This window comes from Corvus moneduloides, chromosome 29, assembly GCF_009650955.1.
Source record: "Corvus moneduloides isolate bCorMon1 chromosome 29, bCorMon1.pri, whole genome shotgun sequence".
NCBI classification, from domain to species: Eukaryota; Metazoa; Chordata; class Aves; order Passeriformes; family Corvidae; genus Corvus; species Corvus moneduloides.
In genome coordinates, this window is record NC_045504.1 from 1,972,518 (window position 1) to 1,996,404 (window position 23,887).

Consider the following 23,887-nt stretch of genomic DNA (forward strand, 5'->3'; position numbering starts at 1 on the left):
CGTGTGACAGAAGGAACGGAGGACAAGACTCCACCTCTGTCCCCAGTGTCCCCAGTGTCCCCAAGCCGGGGCTGCCTCCCTGTACCCAGTTTGGGGGTCCCACGCCGGTCCCTGACCGGGGGAAGGGGGCCGGACTTGCAGTGACCGTCACCTCATCACGCGGCCGGGACAAGGCGGAAGGTGCTGGTGGCACCAGTGCCCTGTCCCAGATGTGCCACACCGGGGACATCACCATCATCATCATCATCACCATCATCACCATCATCTTCCTCCTCCAGCCACGGACCATGCCAGGGAGCAGCAGGGGACAGGGGCGAGGCACGGGGAAGAGGGAGCAGCACCAAGGTGGGGCTGTGGCACTGTCACCCCCCCCCCACGGGGGTCCCCAAGAGAGGGGTCACCCCCTCGTGTGAGCCGAACCTCAGCAGGGCCGGGGGGGGGCTGAGTCACCCCGGAATCATCGCCCGGAGCACGAGGCCCTGACGTGGCCATGAGTGACCGGCAACCGAGGGGCCAGCGGGAGGGGTCAGGGGGGGAATGGGGGAGTACGAGGGTTTTGGGGGGCAAAATGGGAGGAGGGGGCTTGGGGGGGATGGATGGGGCTGGGGGGGTCAAATTGGGGGAAGGGGGCTTGGAGGGGGCAAAAGCAGAAGGATGAGGGTCGGGGGGCTGAAGTGGGGGAAGGGGATGTGGAGGACAAAGCAGGGAGGGAATGGGAGTTTGGGGGGCCAGAAGGGGGAGGGGGTGGGGATTTGGGGACATTCCTGGAAGATGGGGGAGAGAAAGAGGCAGAAATGAGACAAAGCTTGGGGAAAAAAAAGGGAAAATCTCTCGTTGGAAAATCTCTGCTGGGCTGAATCAGCTGGGCTGGACACACGCGAGGTGTGGGGTAAAATTCCTCCCCCCCCCCCCCGGATGAACACCGGAGTTCCCAAAAAAGGGGGAAGGTCCCTGTCCCCCCCCGCAGCAGCCCCTGGGGATCAGCCCCTCCTCATCCTTCCCCAACAGATTTGGCTGCTCCAGCTCGATTCCTTCTCCCAGGAGCTGGAAAATTCGGGGGGAGAGGGGGGGAGGTTTTTTCGCCTGCAAGGGCTCAGGGAAACGGGAATTTTCCTCCTCCTTTAAGAGGGGAAGGGCCCAGGATGTGAGGATGGGATGCTGGGGAGGAGGTTATTGCTGGGAACAGACTTCCCTGGATAACAACATCTCCGAATGGGATGTTCCCACTCACATCCGTAGAGAAATTTGGAATAACATTTCAACCGAAACAAACCCCAAACCTTCAAAATCTTCATTTCTCCAGAGGGTTCAAAAAAAAAAAAAAAAAAAAAAAAAAAAAAAAAAAAAAAAAAAGCTTCCTGCTCTCCACTTCCAAGAGGAATCTCTCTCTGGGCTGGTGACACAAAAGGTTTTAAAGCTTCCTACGGGGGTGTTCCTCAGGAATCACAGCTCTGGAATCAGCTCTTGGAAAGGGGTGGGGGGGTCTCCTCTGTTCTCGTCCCCAAGCAGCAGAGAGAACACTCACAACCAGCCTGGGGGTCCCCAGAGCCCCCCCCCCCCAGCATGCAGGGAAAAGGAGGAAACACCCAAATTCCATTCAAAACAAAAGCAGGCTTCCAGGAAAACTTGGGATTCTTCCCCAGCTGCCGTTGTGCCAAGTTTCCTTCCAAGTCCAGCTCTGCAATTAATTTTCCTGTTGGAATTGAGGGAATCAAACAGCTCTTCCAGCCCCCCTGAGGAGAGCAGGGTTGGCCACAAGTTGGGTTTTTTTTTTTTTTCCATGGAAAAAGCCAGCAGATTCCAAATCAAGGTTTAAAAATTAAAAATTTTATATATATATATATATATATAAAAAAACAAAAAAAAAATCATTCTGTTCCCTACTTTTCCAGCTCTCCTCTTACAGTTTGTGATTTGGCAACAGGATCATCCCATGGCAGGAATTTTTCTTTAAGGAGATGGTGAGCGAGCAAACGTCGTGAAAACACAAAGTTCCTCAGCAATTCCCTGATCAAATCCAGGGATTCTCCTACATCCAGCTCCAAAACGAGGACAAGGAACTCATCCACACGTGACAAAATTCCACGGACAGCTTGGAGCAGGTTTTATCCCGAAAGAAAAACCCAACCAAAGCCCCTGTTGAAACATCAAATTGTGGCAGCGTAGAAACCATCAGCTGGAAAATTGATTCGTCCAGAAGAAAGCTACATGGGGTAATAATTATTTTATGGCTCGTTAATTATCCTGGGGTGACGGGGGTGGGGGGTTATGGGTCACACTGACTTCATTGCACAGTTCACAGGAGAGAGGAGATTCCAAACAAACACGGGAATCTCGGCACGGAGCACCCTGGACTGGAGACGCTGTAAGAACCCTCCAAAACCAGCCAAAAATTCCTCCCAAAAGGAGGAAAACACTGGCTTAGGACAGGGATTCTTACTCAAGCATCCTCCAGGATTTGTGTTTACAGGGACAACACTCGGAAGAGTTTTTCTTCCAGCATTGAAAAATTCCAATCGTTTGTGTTTTATAGAAAAAAAAAAAAAGTCACGGCAGAGAATGAAATTAAAAAAAAAACCAGTCCAAGCCACCTTAAAAGTTTACAAAGTGCTGTCTGTGATCCAGACAGGAATCCTTCCCAAAGAAATCCGCGTAGGAGAAGCTTTGGGAACACGCTGGGGGGGCCTTTGGCCTCGTGGCACTCAAGTCCTGAAGCTTCCAGAACAATCCCACGTGGAGGAGGTGTCCCAAGCACCTCCCTCCTGCACGGCCAATCCCTCCTCGGAGCTCTGCTTCCAGAAGGTGGGAAGTTGTTTTAGACAGTTCCTTGAGAAAAAAGACTCAGCTGTTGTCCTTTACACGTGGATAACGTAGAGAGCTTGATGTTGGTGGTGGTTTGTTTGTTTTTTTTTCCCCTCCCCCCCTAAGGCTTGTTTTATTCGGAAAAAGAAGGGAATATGTTCAACTCTGGGAATTCTTCGTTGTTGTAGTTGGGCCCTTGGTCCCCCAGCATGGTCAGCATGTCCTGTGAGGATACAAGGAGAGAGTTAGGATCCACACTGGAATTGCACATATCCAACAGCCTCAAGGTGTGCCGGGGAGGTTTCGATTGGAAATTAGGCAGTGGGGAGGGGGGAATGGTTGGATTTGATCTCGGGAGGCTTTTCCAGCCTCAGCAATTCCATGATTCCATGAGCATGGTGGCAGTTTAGTCGCAGGTTTGCTGGAATACTGTGGATCAAACTGGTTCCTTTCCCCTCTCAATTTGCCTGTGTCCAAGGCAAATTGAAGGAGAGCAGCAAATTGCAGCCATAACCAGCAACTGCTGGGAAAGCTGGAGCGAAATGATTATGAATTCCCAGGAATTATCTGAATTTCATTGGACTGTGGCTTTTCCTTTTTTTTAATTAATTAGAAGGGTTAATCCAACTGGAATTTCACACTGATCCTGCAACAGACCAAGACAACAAAGCCAGTCCTGCCCTCTCCAGGTTATCCAGGAGTTTGGGACCTCCCCAGTTGATTTGAACCAGAGGGACAAGCTCCGGATGCTTCAAGACCAGTGAATCCCACTGCACTGGGAGGTTAAAAAGCCCCATCTTACTGGGAAGACCTCAGGCTGGCTGGGCTGGGGCTGCTGCACGTGCTGCTCCCCGGATGCCGGGCCGTGGTGCTGTCCTTGCCACTGAGGCCACATTCCCACGGCGTCGGCGGCGCGGGGCTGGAACGGGGCCGGGGTCTGCGCCGCCTCCGTGGCTGCTGGACACAGAACACAGGCAGTGAGTGAATCATCCCTCCTTTGGGAATGTGGCTTCTCCAATGCTCTGATGGGATTGGGAAGGGCAGCACGCTGTGACAGGACGGGGTGGCCCCTCCAGGAATTCCTGCCACAGGAGTTCAGGTGTTTGCTGTGGGATAGAAGAAAGGGGTTCCCAGAGGGGTTGGTTTGTCCCAGGCAGCCTTAAAATGGTTCAGAATTCATCTGCTGGGATGAGCCCAGATTATCCTGAGCTGGAAGGGATCCACAAGGACCACCGAGTGCAGCTCTGTGGTTGGAGGACGATCGAAGGCGATCGCTGTCAGTCAAAGCAGGGACTCAGCTCTGCTCCCCCACATTTAGGCACTCCCAAAATCCACAAAAAATAATGGAGAGCACACATCCCACCACAGCTGGATGCTCCCAGTTTTTTTCCCTCAGGGCTTTTTTTTTTTTTTTGCCCCCCACCCTCCTCCAAGCCACACTCACTGAAACCTGTGCCGCGGCTGGCCAGGGCCGGGTACGGCGCCGTGGTGGGAGACGCCGTCGATCCCGGCGCTGTCATGGAGCTGAAGGAGGACGGGGTGCCCTGGAATGTCCCCATGCCAAAGGAAGGCGGGCGGGTCTTCACCGTCTGAGATGCCACTTGCTGTGAGAGAGGAACAACACGGGAGAGGAAGAGGAGGGATGGATTCATCCCCGACCCTCAGCTCAGGGAGGAGTTGCCGGATTAGCCCCGAAGGAGGAAGCACACGGACACACGCACAGCGCCGGAGAGTGGAAGCAGGATGATTCTCCCCACGGAGAGCAGGGTCTGGAAGGCAGCGGGGACGTGGGGCCTGCACCTACTGAGGGTTTGGGCTGTGCTACCTGGGGTGTGAACACCGGCCGTGTCCCTGGAGCCCAGGTGGTCCCGCTGACCTGAGCTGGGGTGGAGTGGCGGGAGATCTGCGATAAGATCCGGCCGGCGGGCAAGGGCTGCTGCTGGATGATGTTCACTGGAGGGACCATGCTGCTGCTCCTGGAAGAGAAGAGGAGTCTGAGGCCACTCACGGGAAGAAGAGGCACCAAAGCCATCTGCTGAAGTTATTGGTGGAGGGAAACGAGCCCGAAAATTGGGGTAACTCTGCCCATCTGGGAAGGGTGGAGTGGTCATCCCTGGAGCGTCGCAGGGAGGTGCGGATGTGGCGCCTGGGGACAGGGCTGAGCGGTGAACACGGGTTAACAGTGGGACCTGGATGATCTTAAGAGGGCCCTTCCAACCTAAATGATTCCATGATTCTACACGGGCAACAACTGAGAGGAGCTGCTGGGGCTGTGGGCACCCAGATCCTGGGCAGGGCTTTTCCCAGCAGGGGAAAGAGAGGGAATGGGGGCAGGAGCTGGGCAGGTGAGGCCTCACCTGAAGTTCTCAGCGGGCCGTGCAGCAGTGAAGGTGTTTCCCTGGGCGAAGAGGGGCGGGTTGGCCGGCACGGTGCTGGCAGGGATGGCTTTGCTCTGATCTGCGGAGAGAGCACAAGTCGTTTTTGGGCTGGGACATCAACAGGGACAAAGAATCAGTTGGAAAAGATGTTGTCTGTGTGAAGGAAGACTCCTCTGCTCCTTCTCCAGACACAGACTCCAGATGATTTTGTTAAATCCCGTTTAATTTGATTTCCTCTCCATTTTCTACTAAACTCGCACGGAGGTTTCTCTGGGCTCAGGGGAGCAGGGAGAAATGCTCCGCAGGGACAAGCAGGAAGGATGTGAGCGGGACAGGTGGAAGCACAGACCTGTCCTGCTGACCCACCTGTGCTGATGGTGGGGAAGATCTCCCCGAAGCGTGGGTCCCGCTCCTGGCTGAAGAGGCTCTCGGCCTTCTCCAGGGGTTTGCTGTGCTCGGGGCCGGCAGCGCTCACGGGCTGGACGGGCACCTGGCAGAGGGGACACGGCAGAGCTGCTCACACCTCGGCACAGAGGAACTGAGCACCCAGAGCAGCTGAGGGCCCGGCTGCTCCCGGGATTCTGGCGTGCTTTTTTGGGATAGAGGGATCGTTCAGGATGCCCCATCGCATCTCTGGAAGTGTCCAAGGTCAGGTTGGACAGGGCTTGGAGCAAGGTGGGCTGGTGGAAGGTGTGCCTGCTCGTGGCAGGGGGTGAAGCTGGATGGGCTTTAAGGTTCCTTCCCACCCGAATTATTTCATGGTTCTATGATTCCACAGGATAAAAACCGGAATCGAGCGACACCCGAGGCAGAAACACCTTCCCCTCAAACCCCACCTCATCCTGGTGCCAACCACCACCTTTAAACCCTCAGCAAAAAGGTGCCTTAAACAGAGCCCAAATCCCTCTGGACTCACCTGTGAGTGCTCGTAGCCAGCCAAGCTCTCCCTTCCTGGGCCCACTTCCAGCTCTGCCTGGGGTGGCTGCTGCTGCCTGAAATAGAAAGTGTCTGTAACAGGAGAACACGGGCTGCCAAAGAGAATTCCCAAGGGAATACGCCAGGGATTCGCCAGCCTCGAGCTCCTGGCTGCAGAGAGGGGAATTTGGGGGTGAACAGTGTGTGAGGGGAAGGGGGAAAAGGAGCCGAGCTCCTGCTGACCTTGAGGGCAGTGGGGCCGTGCCCATGTCCAGGGGAAGGCTGACGCTCTGCCCCAGCTGAGGCCTTGGCATGGAGTTTGCCAGGGCGGGCCGGGACTCCTGGCTCGAGTTCCTTTAAAGCAAAGACAGAAAAAAGGGATTTTAAGAAGTCCCAACTTGGAAGCAAAGCTGGGTCCTGGTGTGTAGCAGGGACAAGATGCAAAACCCCGTTGGAGTGAAGGATCTTTCCACTCCATTTCCTTGAATAGGAATAGGATGCTCCAGGTGTGGGGGTTGTGCCTCCCTCCTCCATACTCAAAGCACCTCAAACACAAGCAGACAGACGCTGCTGCTCTGCTCTGAACTCCCACAGGGGTTTTTTAGGAGGTGGATTGTGGATGTTGGAATGGCTGCGTGCAGAACGAAGGAGTTCAAAGAGAGAGAGCTCTGACATGGGGCAGGAAGTCAGGCCTGCAGCAGATTTCAGCTCTGCAGGGAAGAAGTGTTGCTTTGCCTCATGGCAAAAAAAAAAAAAAATCCCTGGATTTCCCTTTCCCAGGAGATCCAGCCTTCTGTTTGCCTGCTGGAGCTGCCCCTGCCAAGGCTGCAGCTCTAGATCACACACAGGCACAACGCCTTGGTCCTTGCTGCTCTTGTGCAAGGAGTGTGCAGCTCCCTCATGGGAAGAGAGAGCAGCTCTGACCATTCCCAAAGATGGGACGCCCTGGGCTGTCCCAAGAATCCAAGAGCTGCATTCTGAGGCAGATTTCACTCCTTTCAGGCACTGCTGGAGCTGGATTTTTGGCAGCTTGTTAAGCCACACAACGAGACAGCCAAAGGCATTACAATTCCTGCACTTTGTAGTCCTCCAGTGCCAGGCAGAGCCCAGCAGGGAATGGGAGCTGGAGGGACTCAGGAACTTCTCCAGGGTTGTGCCAATTGTTGGGAAGCTCCTGAGGGGGGAGAGGTCGAGGCTCCCTGGTTCTGGGTGATTCTGGGCTGAGCCTTTCTCCAGGTACTCACTTGACGTTGGTGTTGGTGCAGATGATGTACTCGATCTCGTCCGAGTAGGGGTTCTGGAAGGTGAACGAGCTGGTTCTCATCCACAGCCATTCCCGGTTTTTGGATCGGAAGCGGAACATGACTGACAGAACCTGGCCTTTTAACTTCACCACCTCAAAAATAAAAAATAAAAAAAAGACACCGCAATTCTATCAGTAGCACCTGATCAAAGGTGGGGAAGAGCAAACCTGAGCACGAAGTTTCCTCCCTCCCCTGCCCCAGCCCCCTGCGATGGCCCTTTGCCTCAAACCTGGACCACCACATCTCCGTGTTCCCAAACCAAATGGCACTATTCCCTTAGGACAGCTTGATTCCTAAAGGATACAGAAGGGGAACCTAAAAATCCCCTTTTTGGCTTCACTTCTCTTATCTCTTTGCACTGGTGAGATGTTATGAAAAAGCCTCCAAGAAATGAAACACATGCTGTCGCTTCCCATTCCAACGGTTTGGAGCAATGGATATGAGCAGCTGGAGTTTTTGGAGTCATGAAAGCACAGGGGCAGCCTTACCTGCCCTGCCACCAGTCCAAGGCCCTCAGAAATAACAGAAACGACAACAGGGCAAGAAAACCACCTCCACTGCGGGTTCTGCAGCACTGGGCTGGGCCCTAGAGATGAACCAGGGTTTCAGCCAGGCACTTGGGAGCCACATCCCTGGCCCTAAAAGCCGACTGGACCAGCAGCCAGAGCTGGAGTTAAGATTGGATTCAGGAGTAAAGACATCAGAAGCTTCTGTTTTCATTTTGCATTTCACGGTACGACTAAATCTGCAACTGTTTGCACAGGAGGATTATCTAAGGTTTGGTTTTCCTCTTGGTTTTCCAGTCAATTCCGTTGCTTTGCAAGCACCAAGACGTTCCAGTCTCGGAATGAACTCCAACCTGAATTGCACCCTGCATGCAAAGGGCAGCTACGATGTTTTTACCTGTTGAAAACTGTCTCGTAAAAGCTGCTGGTCTTCTGGATGGCAGAAATCCACGATGTCTTTCCCCAAAAGTTCCTATTTTACAAGGAATTGTGAGAGAGATCGAGTCAGTTCATCTGGAGGGCAGATTCCATAATGAATCCCTCTTTGGAGAGGTAGTTCCTGCTCCTTCTCCCCAAATCCCCGTTACACAACCCAAGCACAAGAGCTGGCGTGCTGTTTTTTAAAAGAAAAGCACAACAGCTGTCGATGAACGTTTGATCTTTAACTCAATTTGAGGCAAAAATGCCTTTAATTGACATTTGACACAATCCAGAGACACCCAGCCTTTCCCATGATCAAAGGACTTGGAAAAACACATGGAAGAGCAACCAGTGGAGAAGAAACACATGTCTGGGTTAAGCCCTGGGCATGGTTTATCAGCTCTGTTGGACAAGCAGAGCCACGATATAGAAAGAAAATAAGTTTAAAGAGCATTTTATTTCTCTTAAAATAAGGAATGGGGGTTACCTGGGGCTGGTAACCAACGGTGGCCACGCACCGGTGGTCGATGAAGGTGAAAATTCCTTCGGTGTTGTGTCGGGAGATGAATTCTGTGGGCTGGCAGACATTGTTCATGTCTGTGCAGTTGGGAGAGCTGGTCACCTGCCCAGGAACACAGGGAGAGTCACCAAACCTCGCTGTCCCTGAGCTGCCCCAGCCCTGCAGCCGCATTTGTGGCCGTCGGGGGAACGTTTTCAGACAGAACGGTTGAAATCGGAGGATTCCCAGGACAAGGCAATGTTGGGGAAGAGGAAAAGGGCACTCACCTGGAGCCTGCCAATGGCCACGAGGCAGAACTTGCTGCCCTGGCCGGCGTCGGGGTCATCGTCAGGCAGGGAAACACCTGAGAGGGGAGGGAAAAAATTTCCAGCAAGGTTAGTTCAGGAAAAATGGCTCATTTCAAAGGAAATGGACTTCAAGACATCTCTCCGCCCTGGTTTGCAACTCAATATCCTTCTCCATGAAGGAATTTCATAAATTAAGGTGCCTCCCCCTCCCTTTTTTCACCAGAAGGGTTGGAAATCTGTGAATTTCAGCAAAAGCTGCACATCAGTTCAAGATTATTTTTATCCTCTACAGACAGAGATCTCTGCTGCTGCACCTGCAAAAATCAGGGCAATCTTAAAATAAAAATCACAGCTACATTTGCAAAGAACTTCCTGGCACGTGGCAACTTTGGACCACGTGCTCTTAAACCCAGCCCACCTGAACACAATCGTTACCTGCTGGGGGCCAGGCTTTGATGTAGCCCGTGCAGTGCACGACGACGTAGTGAGGTTCTCCATCCTTGGCTGCACCTAAACCATTCCTTGGGAGAGAGAGAGAGAGAGAAACAGGTTGTGCCACGGTGTGGTGGAAGGCCAGGCAAGGCCTTTGGTGGTTGTTTTTCTGCTGTACGCATTCCTGCTGTTCGTGCATGGTTTACCTGCAGCGATTCCTCATGAAGCTGAGACGATTGACAGCGACCGGATCCACGGAGCTGTTGCCACACCTGCAGCAGGGTTAGAAAGGATTTGATCTTTCTTGATCGACGTGAAAATAATCTGGATTATTTTAAGAATAAGAGGCATTTCCATCACGCAAAAGCCCTCATTCTGCGGAAGTCAAGGGAGGTGATACTTGGGGTTAAAACTGGTTTGTTACTTTAAAATGGATCTTGTACAACAACAGGGCAAATAAACATCTCAAAAACTTGACTGGAGGGAAAGCTCAGCCATGTTCTACCATGTCTACATCAAAACGAGCCCAAAAAAAAAAGCTGAAATGAAAGCATGGAGGGGCCAGGGTTAGGGAGTAAGGTGAGCTTTAGGCTCAGAGATTTCCCCAAGGAATTCCTTCCTACCTCATTCGGCAGATGAAAGATCTCCGGGAGCCCATGCACATCCTCATGGACTGCTGCCCTTCCTTCTTCACAGTCCCCGTCTTCAAATCGAGGATACGACCTAAAAACAAAAAAAAATAAAAAGGAAGAAAAAGAAGATGCTGCTGCACTGGGAATCCTTCCAACAAGACAGGTGTGGCACCAGGTAACGTACTGGGAACTGGCAGGACACGAGTGTCACCGGTGGTACCTTTAGATGCATTCTCAGGGGGGGCTGCAGCATCCTTGGTAGAAAGGCACCAGGGCTTGGTTCCCTCTACAAAGGGAAGGGTTTAATCCGAGTCCTCCGCAGGTTCTCCCACCTGCCAGCCCCTCCTGGCCGAGCTCCCCGGGTCGCTGTACCTGTGAGGGCGTTCTCGGAGGTGGAGAGCTGCTCCCGCAGCTTGCCCACGTCGTCGGGGTGCACCTGCTCGTACAAGGTGCTGCCGAACCACTCGGACTGCGGCTGGTTCAGCACCGGCGTCACCGAGTCGGACACGTAGACCACGCGCCCCGTCTCGCAGGACACGATGAACAGGAAGCCATCAGCTGCCTCCAGGATCAGGTGTTTGAGTTCCTGCATGCACACAGACAGCTCTCAGCTCCACGGCCAAAATACACTCTCGGGTTTTGGATTATTTCACCCCACCCATCGTTTAATTTTCCCCGCTGATTGCTGTAATTCCCACCAAGCAGCATCAGGCCAAGATCAGAAGGCTTCAGGGAGACCTCGCTGTGGCCTTCCAGGACTTGAATAAAAAACAGGAAGAGGCACTTTTGATATGGGCAGAGACCTGGTCGGTGAGAAAGGAGGGTTTGTAGGTGCCGTCCGTGGAGGTGTTGCCGGTGCCACGCAGGGACTTCATGTGGGACACGGCCATGCGCAGGATGGTCAGCTTGTCCGGCTTGCGGGCCAGGGCGCTGCACGTGGGCACCATGTCCGACAGCTCCGTGATGTAGGCGGTCATCTTGTTCCTCCTCCTCCGCTCGATCTCGCTGTGGTTCTCCCTGCCAGAGGTCGAGGAGGAGAAAAGGAGGAAGGTGAAGTTACCGGGGAGGGGTGGGTGGGAGGCTGGGCCGTGTCCCCCACATCAGTGACACACAGAGATGCATCGGGGCCGTCAGGATTAGGAGTCAAGCCTCACATGCTGGGCGTGCACAGGGAACGTGGACACGGGGGCAAGGGAGGAGAGGCTACACCTGGACCTTGCTCGAAGTCACAGCGACTCCCTGGAGCTGGGCAAACCTTCCCCCATCCACTACAAAGGAATTGCTCCTCTGCTTCCCAAAGCAGGGTCACTTCGCTGCAGGTGACCTCAACACCGTCCATCCGAGGGTGGGTGAGATCCCCTGCACCATCAGACCCACCAGGTCTGCAGCTAAAACTTGGGCACCTGCTCTTCTGGGCAACCTGGGCTAGTGGGAGATGTGGTGATGCCTCTTCCTGGTCTTAAAATCAAGAGTCATACACGGTTAGAAGGGGAAAAGGGATTTTACCTTGGGATTTATTTCAAGGATCCTTAGGTGCATCACATCCAGGTCATATGCACCCCAATGCACACCACAGTGAACACCCCAAAAGATCTGCTATCGCATTCTAGGTGTTACTAATTAGCAGATCTATCAAAGATTCCCTAACGAGAGGCTCGAGTGAGCCCCCCTCCCCAAGGAGCCTTCTCCTGGATGGTTCTATCTTAGTTTACAGAATGTGTTCTGGAAAGGACCTTGGGGTCTGGGGCACACTGATCCCTAACTACGAAACCTCTAAAATGTTGAGTCTCTCAGCTTGACCAACAAGTCCAAAAAGCACTGAGAATACAGAAGTTGTAAAAAAGGTACAACAGGGGTATAAAAGAAAAGCCAAAAACTCTTCATGGCATCAGTGGGACTGGATGAGCTCGAAGGCTCCTTCCAACCACAGCCACTGCAGGATTCTGAGTGAGCTCAGGTAGCTGGGTGGCAGCTGGCAGTGCTTTGTCAGCGACACCAGCAGCCCTTTCTGCACTGTCCCAGCAGGTTACACCTCATTTCTGCACAGACCATCAAGGCCAACCAACCTGGGCACACACCAGGACCACGCAACACCCGGGTGGTGGCACCAACCTCTCAAGAGGCACTGTAGCCTCCAAGAGGCTCTTGGCACCCCTTTGGCCCACGGGGCACAGCGCCCATCAGTCCCACAGAGCAGATCTTGGTTCTTTTATCCAGGATGCGTAATTTAACTGGGTTCCTAAGGTGGGTTTTCCAAAACAAGAGCTTAAAAGCCAGGTTTCCTATACAGGAAGGATGGATCAGGTGCAAGGAAGCACAGGGTGGGAAGTGAGATGAGGTGGAAGTGTTGGAAGGAGCGAGGACAGGCAGGTGAGTGAACAGGAGAAGCACAGAAATGGAGCATTTATCGCTCCGAGGTGTGTGCAGACATTCAGTGACCTCACCTTTGAGTCTGGCAGCTTCTCTAAACTCACAAGCTCAGATGTGAAAAACAAAGTTCTTTCATCTACAAAAGCTACTGGGGCACCAGCAGACATTTCACTTGCCCCACTGTCACTCTGCCATGAGGAAAGGATGGGAGAACTGGGATTGTCCATCCTGGGACAGAAAATCCCAGAATTTTCCAGAGCATAAAGGGGCTCCAAGAGAGCTGGAGAGGCACTTTGGACAAGGGCCTGGAGGGACAGAACAAAGGGGAATGGCTTTCCACTGACACAGGGCAGTGATGTGGGATTTGGGGAAGGAATTGCTCCCTGTGAAAGTGCTGAGACCCCGGCACTGAGAGAAACCGTGGCTGCCCCTGGATCCCTGGAAGTGTCCAAGGCTGGACTGGATGGGGCTTGGAGCAGCCTGGGACAGTGGAAGGTGTCCCTGCCATGAATAAATGAGCTCTAAGGTCCCTTCCAACCCCAAACCACTCCAGGGTTCTCCGAAATGTTTTTTTATACAAGCTCCTGGGAACAAACCCTTGGAAGGCTTTGCTGTTCCCTGTATTCCCAGGCCTCACCCCTGTGTCTTCCTGATCTCCTCAAACATTTAAGCACAGCTCAGTGCAGTCAGCAAAGGCACTTTGGGGGTCAGGTTTGGGTTTAAAGACAAAACTGCCCAAAACTGGGTTAAGTGGAAAATGAAGGGCAGGCGTGCACGGGTGTTAAGGCTGCTGCACAGGGGCACAGGTGTCCTCAGGGCCCATTCCTGGATTCCTGGTGCAGCATTCCAGGTGACTGTTCTGGTGGTTTCAGGCACATCTCTCATTAATTACTAACAGAAACTCGGGGGGAAAGAATTCAATCCTGTTTCCAGTGACACCACCTTTCCTGGAAGGAAAACACCTGAGCTAAAACACCTTTTCCTGCCCATTCTGAGAGTCCAACAGCATTCCCAGGACACAAAACCTTCCCAGAGGGACAACCTGGAACCTCAAAGCAGGACAAGAGGAACTGTATTTAAGCACAGGTTAGCAAAGCTACAGGTGAAAGCAGGAGGCCAACCCTGTGGCTTCTGGCAAATAAATCCTCTCGTGTATTCCCTAAAAACGTTTTTCCAAGGATGAGATGTGCCTTTCCTCAGTGCCTTTCCTCTCCTAATCCCAATTCCACAGCAATTTCCAGGAGTCTGTTAAATCCTCTGCAGCAGATGAGGGAAGGAGGGGGGAAAAGAACAAAAAAAAAAAGAGAAGGGATGCCTAGAGAAACATAAAGGAAAGGAAAAACTCTGCTTGTCCATGCTTGAAATCTCCATTCTCCTACCTGGCAAGTCTCTCCTTATCCGCTGAACTCTGCTCATCATCAGACCTAAAAATAAAATTAGCCAGCTAAGCTAAAAATGGAAAAAAAAGTTGAAAGAAATGGAAAAAAAAAATTAAAAAATGGAAAAGATGGACTAGGAAACCCAGCCTAGGGACAGGTCTGCTCTGCAGAGGAGCAATTCCATAAGATAAAACAAGTCATTAGTTTGCAACATTCCACATTAAATTGGTGCCTGATGTGTTGGAGTTTTAAGACATTTTCTGAGGCTGTTGACCTAGTTCTAATTTGCTTCTTTCTAATATTAGAAGTATTCTGCTATTCCTAATATATTTCTGATTTGCTTGACTTCAGAACGACTCGAACCACTTTAAAAATCCCAGCTTGGAATTCCCTTTGGCAGGTAACAGCAGGATAGTGACCCCCCCCAAATCCTGGGGACAATTTTGGGCTCCTCGTGGCAAGAGGGACATTGATGGGCTGGAGAGTGTCCAGAGAAGGGAACAGAGCTTCAAACAGCTGTAAAAATACCATGGGCTCAGTCCCAACACTCAGAGGTACTGTCAGACACCAAAAAAAGTGATCAAAGTATTCCCTGTAATGTCCAGAAACCCCTCAATTTGTAGAGCTTCTGGGTAATCACAACGTGTGCCAAGAAACCCCGGTCAAGGGAAAACTTTTACGAAGCAGGAAACTTTTATCTCTGCAAGTTTCTTGAGCAGGAGAAAAGAATTGAGAGTCCAGGAGCTGAAAGGAATGGTGAAAAAGAGGAATGTCATCGTCACACTCAATGAACTGGTCCAAAAACCATCAAGGAATATGTGTGGATGCCTTGGAGCACCTTCAAAGAGAGATGGTTGAACTGCTTGTGAGAAGGGTGCTGCAGGATCCCTCTCCTATTAAGGTTTTTCAGCACAAAAAGCTTTAAAATCATCCAATTCTTACCTGGCAAATCTCTCTTTGTCGTTTGGCATCGGGTCATCATCACATCTAGGAGAAGGGGGAGAGGTTAAAGTGTTTACACTTCCTTTTTTCTCAAAAAAGCATAGAGAAAAGGTGGTTTAATGACTCCCACCACAAAAAAAAAAACCCAAATGCCTGGGGTTAAAAAGACCAACTTGGCTGTGGATGGACAGTGCAGGACAACTCACTGAGCACCAAACACTGTGGCTGAACTACTGGCATCACCTCCACGGGGTTTTCCATAATCACATTCCAACCAAGGATGGTGGGATCACACTCAATTTAATGCCACACCAAGAAATAGATGGAATTTTGTACTTGGAAGGTAAAGGTAGCCCCAAATCAGGACCTTCATCCAGGGGTTTCTCCAGGTAAAATCCTACATTCATCATCCCAAAACCATTCCACGGCCATCCTTAAACACAGGGAATTCCAGCATCACTGGAGTTATTCAATCCTAAACTGGGTAATGGGGCTACAAATAAATGACACAAGATATTCCAACTCTTCTGTGCTCCATATGGATCACGAGGAGATCCTTGCAGCCTCGCCAACTCCTCGGGAATAAGGATGTCTCTGCAACTGAAGCATCCTTACAACAGATGAGCATTAATTAACAATGTCTGAGGCAGTGATAAAAGCCACAGAGATGAAGGAATATTGCTGACTGGGAGAAAGGGAAGAGTTTAAGGAACTGGAGCAATTCCCTCTGCTTCCAGAGAGGAAAAGCCACAGGAGCAGAAAGATCCTGCTCCAGGGAAAACACACACACACACCCCCCCCCCCAAACCATAGGACAGAAACTTCTGGATGCCACGCTCTCCCTCACCTGAGGAATTTACTGTTCCCTTCTCCATCATCATCAAAATCGAGCCTGAAAAAGAGGAAAAAAAAGATCATTATTAACCAAGTGGTTTCTCCTTTAAATTACTTTTCTCTCTGTCCCCATGGATGCAGAATGATTCCTGAAAGGAAAAATTAAGTCATCCCAATGCAATTAAGTGATCCTAATGTGAAACAACCCTGAAAGTTTGGGAAGGGGCTTTTTTTTTAAGTGTCTAATCAGGAACAGAGCAAGGAAAAACAGTTCCAAAGGAAGAAAATCCACTTGGAGCATCCACTGCATCCCAACCTTCCGTTCCAAAAGCCTGGATCTCCTAGGAGAACCAGGGACCACCAAGAGCCTACAAACAGAGCATTCCCAGCTCAAAAGGCTGGATTGGGTGCATTTAAAATAAAAAATTAAAAAAAAAAAAAAGAGGAGGGTAAAATCTGGAGTTGTTATGAATTCCTGGAGTTCAAGTTCAGTTTGTGCAGTGTCTGCTCACACAGGACCAAAACCCCACCTCAAGTGGGAGGACAGAGGAAAGACTTTTCACTTTTCCTTTTGGGATGGAAAGCCGTGGATGCAGCGGAGCAGGAGCCGTGGGAGGAGCTGCAGGGGACTGGGAGCATCAGCAAATGGGGCTGAAGGAAAGAGTTTGAGGGACTGGGAGGAGCACAGGGACAGATTTCAGTTTGCTTGAAAATTACGAGGCGATTTCTCGTGCCAGAAATCTGGGAACAGCCACTCAACTCCCTTTGAATTTACAAAGGCATTTTTAGCAAACAAAAAGCCTCCCACGAGCACATTGTGGCTTCCCCCCCACCCCTCCCAGGGACGGCACAGCTGCAAAGGTTGGAGTAAGGCCCCAAAATCCAGATTTCTCTGTTCCCCCAGGTCTCCCTCTCAATCCTTGGTGTGCATTTGCTCCTTCTCTGAGGTGCAAAGCTTTTAATCCCCTCTGAACACGTCACTTAACCCCCTCTTTAAGGGGTGCAGCTGGCACGAAGACACCACCACAAAGGGAAAGGACTGGGCAGAGCCCACCTGAAGGAACGAGGAAACTTCTCCGAAGCGGCCACAGTTCCCCCTCCCGAGGCTGACGGCTCTTTCTGGAGAACAAAACTTCCCCAAAAAGGCCCTTTCCCACAGCCCTTCCCCAGAGAGCACAGCCCCAGCACACACTCACCCAGGCCGTCTCTTGCTGGGCCTCTGAGCGACGGCTCCTCCAGCCTGGGCTCCCGATCCGGAGTTCCCGGAGCCGACGGCTGCACCCAGCGAGGAAACATCGGATGCCATTTCTAAACAGGAGCGGGGGGAAAAAAAAATAATCAGGGAAATCAAAAATCAACCAGTATGAAGGTCCAAGCTGCTGAGGTTCAGTGGAATATTCTCCAGTAGAAGCAGTTGTGTGTCAGCAGCTGCTGGGGCTGGATCTGGGGCAGTGTGTGTTTGTGTCCTTTCATCTGCTGCACCGAGGGGCCGTTCCCAGCGCGGAGCACACGCTGCTTCCTCAGCTGGAGAGCTGAGGCTGCCAAATTAAAAGATGTGGTCTCTTTTTTGGAAAGAGGAGGAGCCTGGTGGGAGCAGGGAAGGAGCTGAGGCTGCACGATGAAGGAGGGAGGAGGAGCAGAGCCGCGAGTTTCCCCGATGACACCAACTTGCAGAGGGTTCGTTTCTCAATCTGAGACAAAGAATGAACCAAAACGCTCCTAAAGCACCTCAAAACCCATCATTGTTCAGCTGATCGCTTCTGGTCTTCACCAGTACAGACCAGTGGGCACCACTGGCACCATTACTGGCGTGCCTGTGCTCTTCCACAAGCGCTTGGAGCACCCTGGACGAGTGCGAGGTGTCCCAACCATGGTCCAGGTGATCTCTCCGGTCCCTTCCACCCCAAACCATCTTGTGATTCCAGGATTCCGTTTTCCTGTATTTTCCCCTGATCCTGGATGCTCAGGAGCACCGGTAACGGGGTCTGCAGCTAAAAGTGGAGCTGTACAATCACCTCCGTGGTGTGCCTGGACCTCACGGCAAACACGCTCCCAAATTTCTGCTATTTCTTCCAAAATTAAACGTATTTTACCACATTAACGTTCCCAGCCTCTCTGCCTGCCTGGTTTGTTTTCCTCCAAGAGCTGGCGCTGCTGAGGAAGCTTTTTCCTTGCCAATCCATAGTATTTCCCAGGGGTGACTACAGTATGGAATAAGCATCCAGCTCGAGGCTTGGCAGCTGAAGGAGCCAACAACAACAACAACCCCAACCAACAGCGGGAGCGAGCACAGCCCATCCAACACCAGCTCCAGCAACGAAACACCAGGGTCCCCTGGAGCTCAAAAATACATCTGGAGAACAAAAATTCAGAGGTGGGAACCCTTCTCCATCTTTCTGCTTGACTTTGGATCACCCAGATGCCGCCGTGCCTCGTCCCTTATTCCCAAATGAAGCCCCAAGGTGACACCCAAGGATTTTGTTTAACGAAACGAAGTTTCAAGTGGGAATAAAGCAGGTCAGGAGGGTTCCTCCTTTTCCCCAGCTGTATCTGAACATGGTGGGAACAGAAACAAAGTTCCTGGAGCACAGTGGAGAATCCCTTTATGGAGGGGAAGGAATTTCCGCCCTGGGCAGGGGAAGGAAGTGACACGGAGCTGCTCTCCGGACCCAACTCCGACACGGGGCTGAGGGGGCCAGAGGGAACTGCTGCTTCTTCCCAAGCCTTTGGGATTTCCCAGGGGAGTCCAACACAGGGATCAGCGTCCCATGAGGAACCTGCTTCCCACTGGGAAACGTTTCCCTCTCGCAGCTCAAGTGGAAGCCCAGGAAAGGCCCTGAGGTTCGGCACCGGGAGCTGGCACCGCTCTGCAGGGAACGTCGGGGTGGCCACGGCCTCTCTGCTACACCCTCCCAAAAACCAGGGACAACACGGGCAGGGAGAGGTCTGGCTTTTCCACCCTTTGGAATTTCTGGGAATGGCAAAGGAACACAAAGATTCTTTGCAAACGTCCGTGTTCTCCCCAGCCCCATTACACCGAGGCGAGTGGGAATTCCTGGAGCACACGGCGGAGTTTTCACTCCTTAGGACTCCCTGGAAGGAAGGAGGCTGGAGCCAGGCGGGGCAGTGCTGGAGTCACCATTCCTGGAGGTGTCCAGCCACAGAACACAAGCCAAGACTTTAAAAAAAAAACCCCAAAACACGAACCAAGCCCGAATTCTGATCTCAGCCACCGTGCTGTAAATCCATTACAACTTCACAGCTGCTGGGTTAATCTGGATACAAGCTCATTTCAGAGCAGTTTAGCCAGAAAATGGATAAAAATTACATAGTTGAGGCTTTTTTTGGGGCAAGAATCAGGGCTCACCAGCTCCCTGTGCACAGGGAGCTGTGGACTCTGGGGACCAACCTGAGGAACCAAACCAGGTGGGTTTCCAACATCCTGGCTGGGTCTGTGTCCCAGCCCTTCCCAGAACCAATCCCTGCTTGCCTACCCCATGTGTTGGATCTAATTAAGGCCAGAAGAGACAGAGCAGAGCAATGTTTGTAACAGAACGTAAATCCCAACCCATCCCTCACAACTGCTCCAGGCTCCCAGCCCTGCTCTCCCGGGAAAGGCTCTTCTGCTGCAACCACTGGCATCCCAATAGGGGGAAAAAAAAAAAAAAAAAAGGGCTCCAAAATAAAATTACAGCAAATATTCCCAGCTGTGATTTACGAGAAGGGGCTGCTGCAGTTTTTAAATACATTTTTATTGTACCAAACTTTCTGCTGCTGAAGCTTTAGCAGGGGGTTATGTGCCAGGCTCACGTTTGGAGTTCAAATCTCACAAGATTTGCTTTAAATTTACCCATTTGTGAGCTCCCCAAAAAAATTTGGAGCAGGTTTGGGAGCAGATAAACCAGCCCTTAAAACTACTTTGCATTTCACTCACAACTGTAAGGCTTTGATATTCCTGCTTTTATGGCTTTTTATTTACAAAACATCTCAATTTCTATGTCTGGGGTCCATTAAATTGATTTTTTTAAAGTAAGTAGGAAGTTTTTAGCTTGTTTGAATTTCCCATGCAATGCCAGCTCAGCACTTTCATCCCCACGGGAACCTTCTCCAAGGAGAAATATAGAAGTTATCTAGAAAACATCGAAAAGAATGTTTCTTCCATCGCTAAGGGGTGGAAACGAAGACATTCTGGGTATTTTGGGACATTACCCAGCATTCACTGGAGCCCTGAAGTCTGGTTTTTAACATCAAGGAAAAGAAGACCCACATATTATCCCACAATGATCTGTGAGAATTCCTCACGATTTATTTCCCTAATGATCTCCGTGTTTACTGTTTGTGTATTTCCCTCCCGCTGTGTAAAAGCCTTGAGTGAATATCGGTCACTCTGCCCACGATTACAAATATTAAACACAGATGTTGAAAATTCTTTCTCTTTTTCCTTCAGAACTTAAAACCTTCTTATTACGCAAAAAACCCCACGGAACTCTGGAGGCTCCACTTCCACAAACGCTTGGAAATACAGTTTAAACCCTCGAGTATCTTCCTTCCTCCTAAACTGGATTCTCTGAATCCCCAGTGCGTTTTCTCACCGTCAAAAGCCACAAAACCTTCCTATAACATTAAAATAAAACCTCATCATCCTTCAGCAGTGTCACTGAACGCTCCTGGATCAACCTGAGCGTGTCACCACGACCCTCAAGCCACAGAACACAAGCCAAGACTTTAAAAAAAAACCCCCAAAACACGAACCAAGCCCGAATTCTGATCTCGGCCACCGCGCTGTAAATCCATTACAACTTCACAGCTGCTGGGTTAATCTGGATACAAGCTCATTTCAGAGCAGTTTAGCCAGAAAACGGATAAAAATTACATAGTTGAGGCTTTTTTGGGGCAAGAATCAGGGCTCACCAGCTCCCTGTGCACAGGGAGCTGTGGACTCTGGGGACCAACCTGAGGAACCAAAGCCGAGGGGAACATTGTGCTCCAAGCCCTCCCCGCCTTCAGCAGAGCTCACAGAGAGATTTGTGCAAAACCTTCAAACCACTGCAGCAGTTTTTGTCGGCAATTAAGAAAACCTCAGCGAAACACAGCTGAAAAAGGGGCGAAAACCGACAGAAGGAAAACAAACCCGAACGAGCGACGATGGAAACCCAGCCCAGGGACCCCCCCCCAGCTCCACGGGCCCCATGTCCCCTCGAACCATCGGCTCTCCAGGCACAACCAGGACCCCAAATCCAGGTAACACAGCCCTGACTCCTCAGGAGTGCCCCCATCCCACTATCTCATTTCCCTCCTCCACAGGGCCCCCACCAGAGCTGCCCCTCGGCCCCTCACACCCCTGTCAAGGCCCCTCACGCCCCTCCAGGGCTCCTTCAGCCCCTCCCAGGGTGCTCCAGCCTTTCAGGGGTCCCTCAGGGTCCCTCTCAGAGCGGCCCCCGCTCCTGAGGATCGCCCGCAGACTTCCAGGCCCCCTGAGGCTCCCTCAGCCCCCCGCCTCATCCCGCAGAGTCCCCCCTCTGCCCGCCCTCACCCCTCAGCTGCCCTCACAACCCCACGCACCCCCTCAGCCCCCCCCCCTCGAGCTCCCCCTGGCCCCTCGGTCCGCTCCTCAGCCCCGCTTATGCCCCTGAGGCCGGGCTCACCCGCGCTGGCGGCGGTGGCGGCCATGGCGGGGGTCCCGGGCCGCCCCCTCCTCGCTCCGCTCCGCCGATTCAAGATGGCGGCGCAGGAAAACCTCCGCCGGCCTCACAGCCCCGCCGGCACGGGGGCGGGGCCAGCGCCAAAGCCGGGCTCCTATTGGTTCAACCGAGGGGCGGGGGGAGGGAAACGGGGAGAAGCAGCGCTGCTATTGGTCCAAACTGAGGGCTGGGGGCGGGGCCAAGCGGAGGGCACGGCCAGGGGGGCGGGGCCAACGCGGCAGTGCCCCGCCCCCACGGTGGAGGGGCGGGGCTTCGAGGGGGCGTGGCTGTGGTGGGTGTGTCGATGACGTCATTGTGGGATTGGGATTGGGATTGGGATTGGGATTGGGATTGGGATTGGGATTGGGATTGGGAGTGAGATTGGGGTTCTAAAACTCAGGGAATGAAGATTCAGATTCCGACTGGACATGAGGTTTGGGTCAGAAGCGGGAGTGGGATTGGAACAGGTTTTTGAGTCAGGACTGGGATTTGGGGTCACCAACAGGACCCCAAAACTCATCCTTTGCTGAAAAAATCTCTGGAGAACCCCGACAGCCCAGCCCGGAGACACTCATGGGGCGTCAAAGTTTCGCTGTCTTCCCAAAGCGATCATTTTTTCACTTGGAGGGGGAAAATAAAGAAACTTGAAGGAGATTTTTGGCGTATTTTGGGTGTTCTGGGGTTTTCATGAGGCTGTCTTGCAAGACCCAAATGGGCAGCTCATTTCAATGCCTTTTCTGAGAGTTTTTCCCAGTCTCTTCCAATATAAGCAAAGAACCACCTCGAAATCCTCTCACAGGGAAAGCCTTTGTATTTTGGGGATAAATCCTCCTCAACGCTTCCCAAATCACCCCAAGCCACCAGGAAAACACGTGAAGGGACCCAGAGCCTTCTGTGGCTGGGAGAAGGCGGTGCGGGGTGGGAATTCAATCCTCTGGGTTGCATCTGAAAGGTGATGCTGGCACATTCCTGCAGAATTCATGAAGGGCTGGAGCCAGCGGGGCCGGGATAGAAACCCAGCGCCAGCCGCAGCGAGGTAAGGAAGGAGCAGAGGGCACTCAAGGCCACATTTTCCCTTTTTTTGGGGGGTGTTTCTGACCCCTCAGCCCCATGAATCCTCCCCGTTCTGGCCCCTCAGGGATGGCGTTGGGAGCTGAGCGCTGGCGGACACGCGCTGGAGGATCCCTGGAGCTGGGAAGAGACGCCTGAGGGGTCCCTGGAGCTGGGAAGAGACACCTGAGGGGTCCCTGGAGCCAAGAGACATCTGAGGGGTCCCTGGAGCTGGGAAAGAGACACCTGAGGGGTCCTGGAGCTGGGAAAGAGACACCTGAGGGGTCCCTGGAGCTGGGAAGAGACGCCTGAGGGGTCCCTGGAGTGGGAAAGAGACACCTGAGGGGTCCCTGGAGCTGGGAAAGAGACACCTGAGGGGTCCCTGGAGTGGGAAAGAGACACCTGAGGGGTCCTGGAGCTGGGAAAGAGACACCTGAGGGGTCCTGGAGCTGGGAAAGAGACACCTGAGGGGTCCCTGGAGCCAAGAGACACCTGAGGGGTCCCTGGAGCTGGGAAAGAGACACCTGAGGGGTCCCTGGAGCTGGGAAGAGACACCTGAGGGGTCCTGGAGCTGGGAAGAGACACCTGAGGGGTCCTGGAGCTGGGAAAGAGACACCTGAGGGGTTCCTGGAGCTGGGAAAGAGACACCTGAGGGGTCCCTGGAGCTGGGAAGAGACACCTGAGGGGTCCTGGAGCTGGGAAAGAGACACCTGAGGGGTTCCTGGAGCTGGGAAAGAGACACCTGAGGGGTCCCTGGAGCTGGGAAGAGACACCTGAGGGGTCCTGGAGCTGGGAAGAGACACCTGAGGGGTCTCTGGAGCTGGGAAAGAGACACCTGAGGGGTCCTGGAGCTGGGAAAGAGACACCTGAGGGTCCCTGGAGCTGGGAAGAGACACCTGAGGCCTCCTGGAGCCAAGAGACACCTGAGGGCTCCTGGAGTCAAGAGACACCCACCTGAGGGGTCTCTGGAGCCAAGAGACACCTGAGGGGTCCCTGGAGTGGGAAAGAGACACCTGAGGGGTCCCTGGAGCTGGGAAAGAGACACCTGAGGGGTCCCTGGAGTGGGAAAGAGACGCCTGAGGGGTCCTGGAGCTGGGAAGAGACACCTGAGGGGTCCCTGGAGTGGGAAAGAGACGCCTGAGGGGTCCTGGAGCTGGGAAGAGACACCTGAGGGGTCCCTGGAGCCGGGAAAGAGACACCTGAGGGTCCCTGGAGTGGGAAAGAGACACCTGAGGGGTCCCTGGAGCTGGGAAGAGACACCTGAGGGGTCCCTGGAGCCAAGAGACACCTGAGGGGTCCCTGGAGCTGGGAAGAGACACCTGAGGGGTCCCTGGAGCCAAGAGACACCTGAGGGGTCCCTGGAGCTGGGAAAAGACACCTGAGGGGTTCCTGGAGCTGGGAAAGAGACACCTGAGGGGTCCCTGGAGTGGGAAAG

The 23,887-nt window shown here is 52.7% G+C and overlaps 1 protein-coding gene across 11 annotated transcripts; it reads right to left on the bottom strand.

Moving 5' to 3' along the window:
• Positions 1-1,805: 1,805 nt before the first annotated feature.
• On the bottom strand, positions 1,806-21,477 carry ARNT (aryl hydrocarbon receptor nuclear translocator). 11 transcript variants are annotated; one of them, XM_032093128.1, is made up of 23 exons: positions 21,367-21,477; positions 16,918-17,029; positions 15,735-15,779; positions 14,888-14,932; positions 13,946-13,990; positions 11,000-11,213; positions 10,569-10,782; positions 10,417-10,482; positions 10,188-10,287; positions 9,771-9,836; positions 9,568-9,653; positions 9,112-9,188; positions 8,813-8,947; positions 8,303-8,377; positions 7,340-7,491; positions 6,339-6,449; positions 6,097-6,172; positions 5,547-5,670; positions 5,160-5,259; positions 4,628-4,778; positions 4,247-4,406; positions 3,605-3,756; positions 1,806-3,025 (listed from the first exon to the last, which is right to left on the bottom strand). In XM_032093128.1, exons 1-23 carry the CDS (start codon positions 21,389-21,391, stop codon positions 2,936-2,938), a joined length of 2,421 nt encoding a protein of 806 aa, XP_031949019.1. In that variant the 5' UTR covers positions 21,392-21,477; the 3' UTR covers positions 1,806-2,935. The 11 variants fall into 11 exon arrangements, with proteins under 11 accessions (XP_031949019.1, XP_031949018.1, XP_031949017.1 ...); XM_032093127.1 differs by having other exon boundaries at positions 3,605-3,759; XM_032093126.1 differs by having other exon boundaries at positions 3,605-3,759; positions 10,381-10,482.
• Between the last annotated feature and the right edge of the window lie 2,410 nt (positions 21,478-23,887).

Bases quoted from the DNA above. Each gene is read 5' to 3' on its own strand.
- ARNT (XM_032093122.1), bottom strand. From the start codon at position 21,391: ATGGCCGCCACCGCCGCCAGCGCGG. The intron at 13,991-14,887 runs GTAAGAATTGGA...TTTTATTTTTAG, and splicing joins GACAAAGAGAGATTTGCCAG to GTCTGATGATGAGCAGAGTT. The intron at 4,779-5,159 runs GTGAGGCCTCAC...CTTCTCTTCCAG, and splicing joins CGGCCCGCTGAGAACTTCAG to GAGCAGCAGCATGGTCCCTC.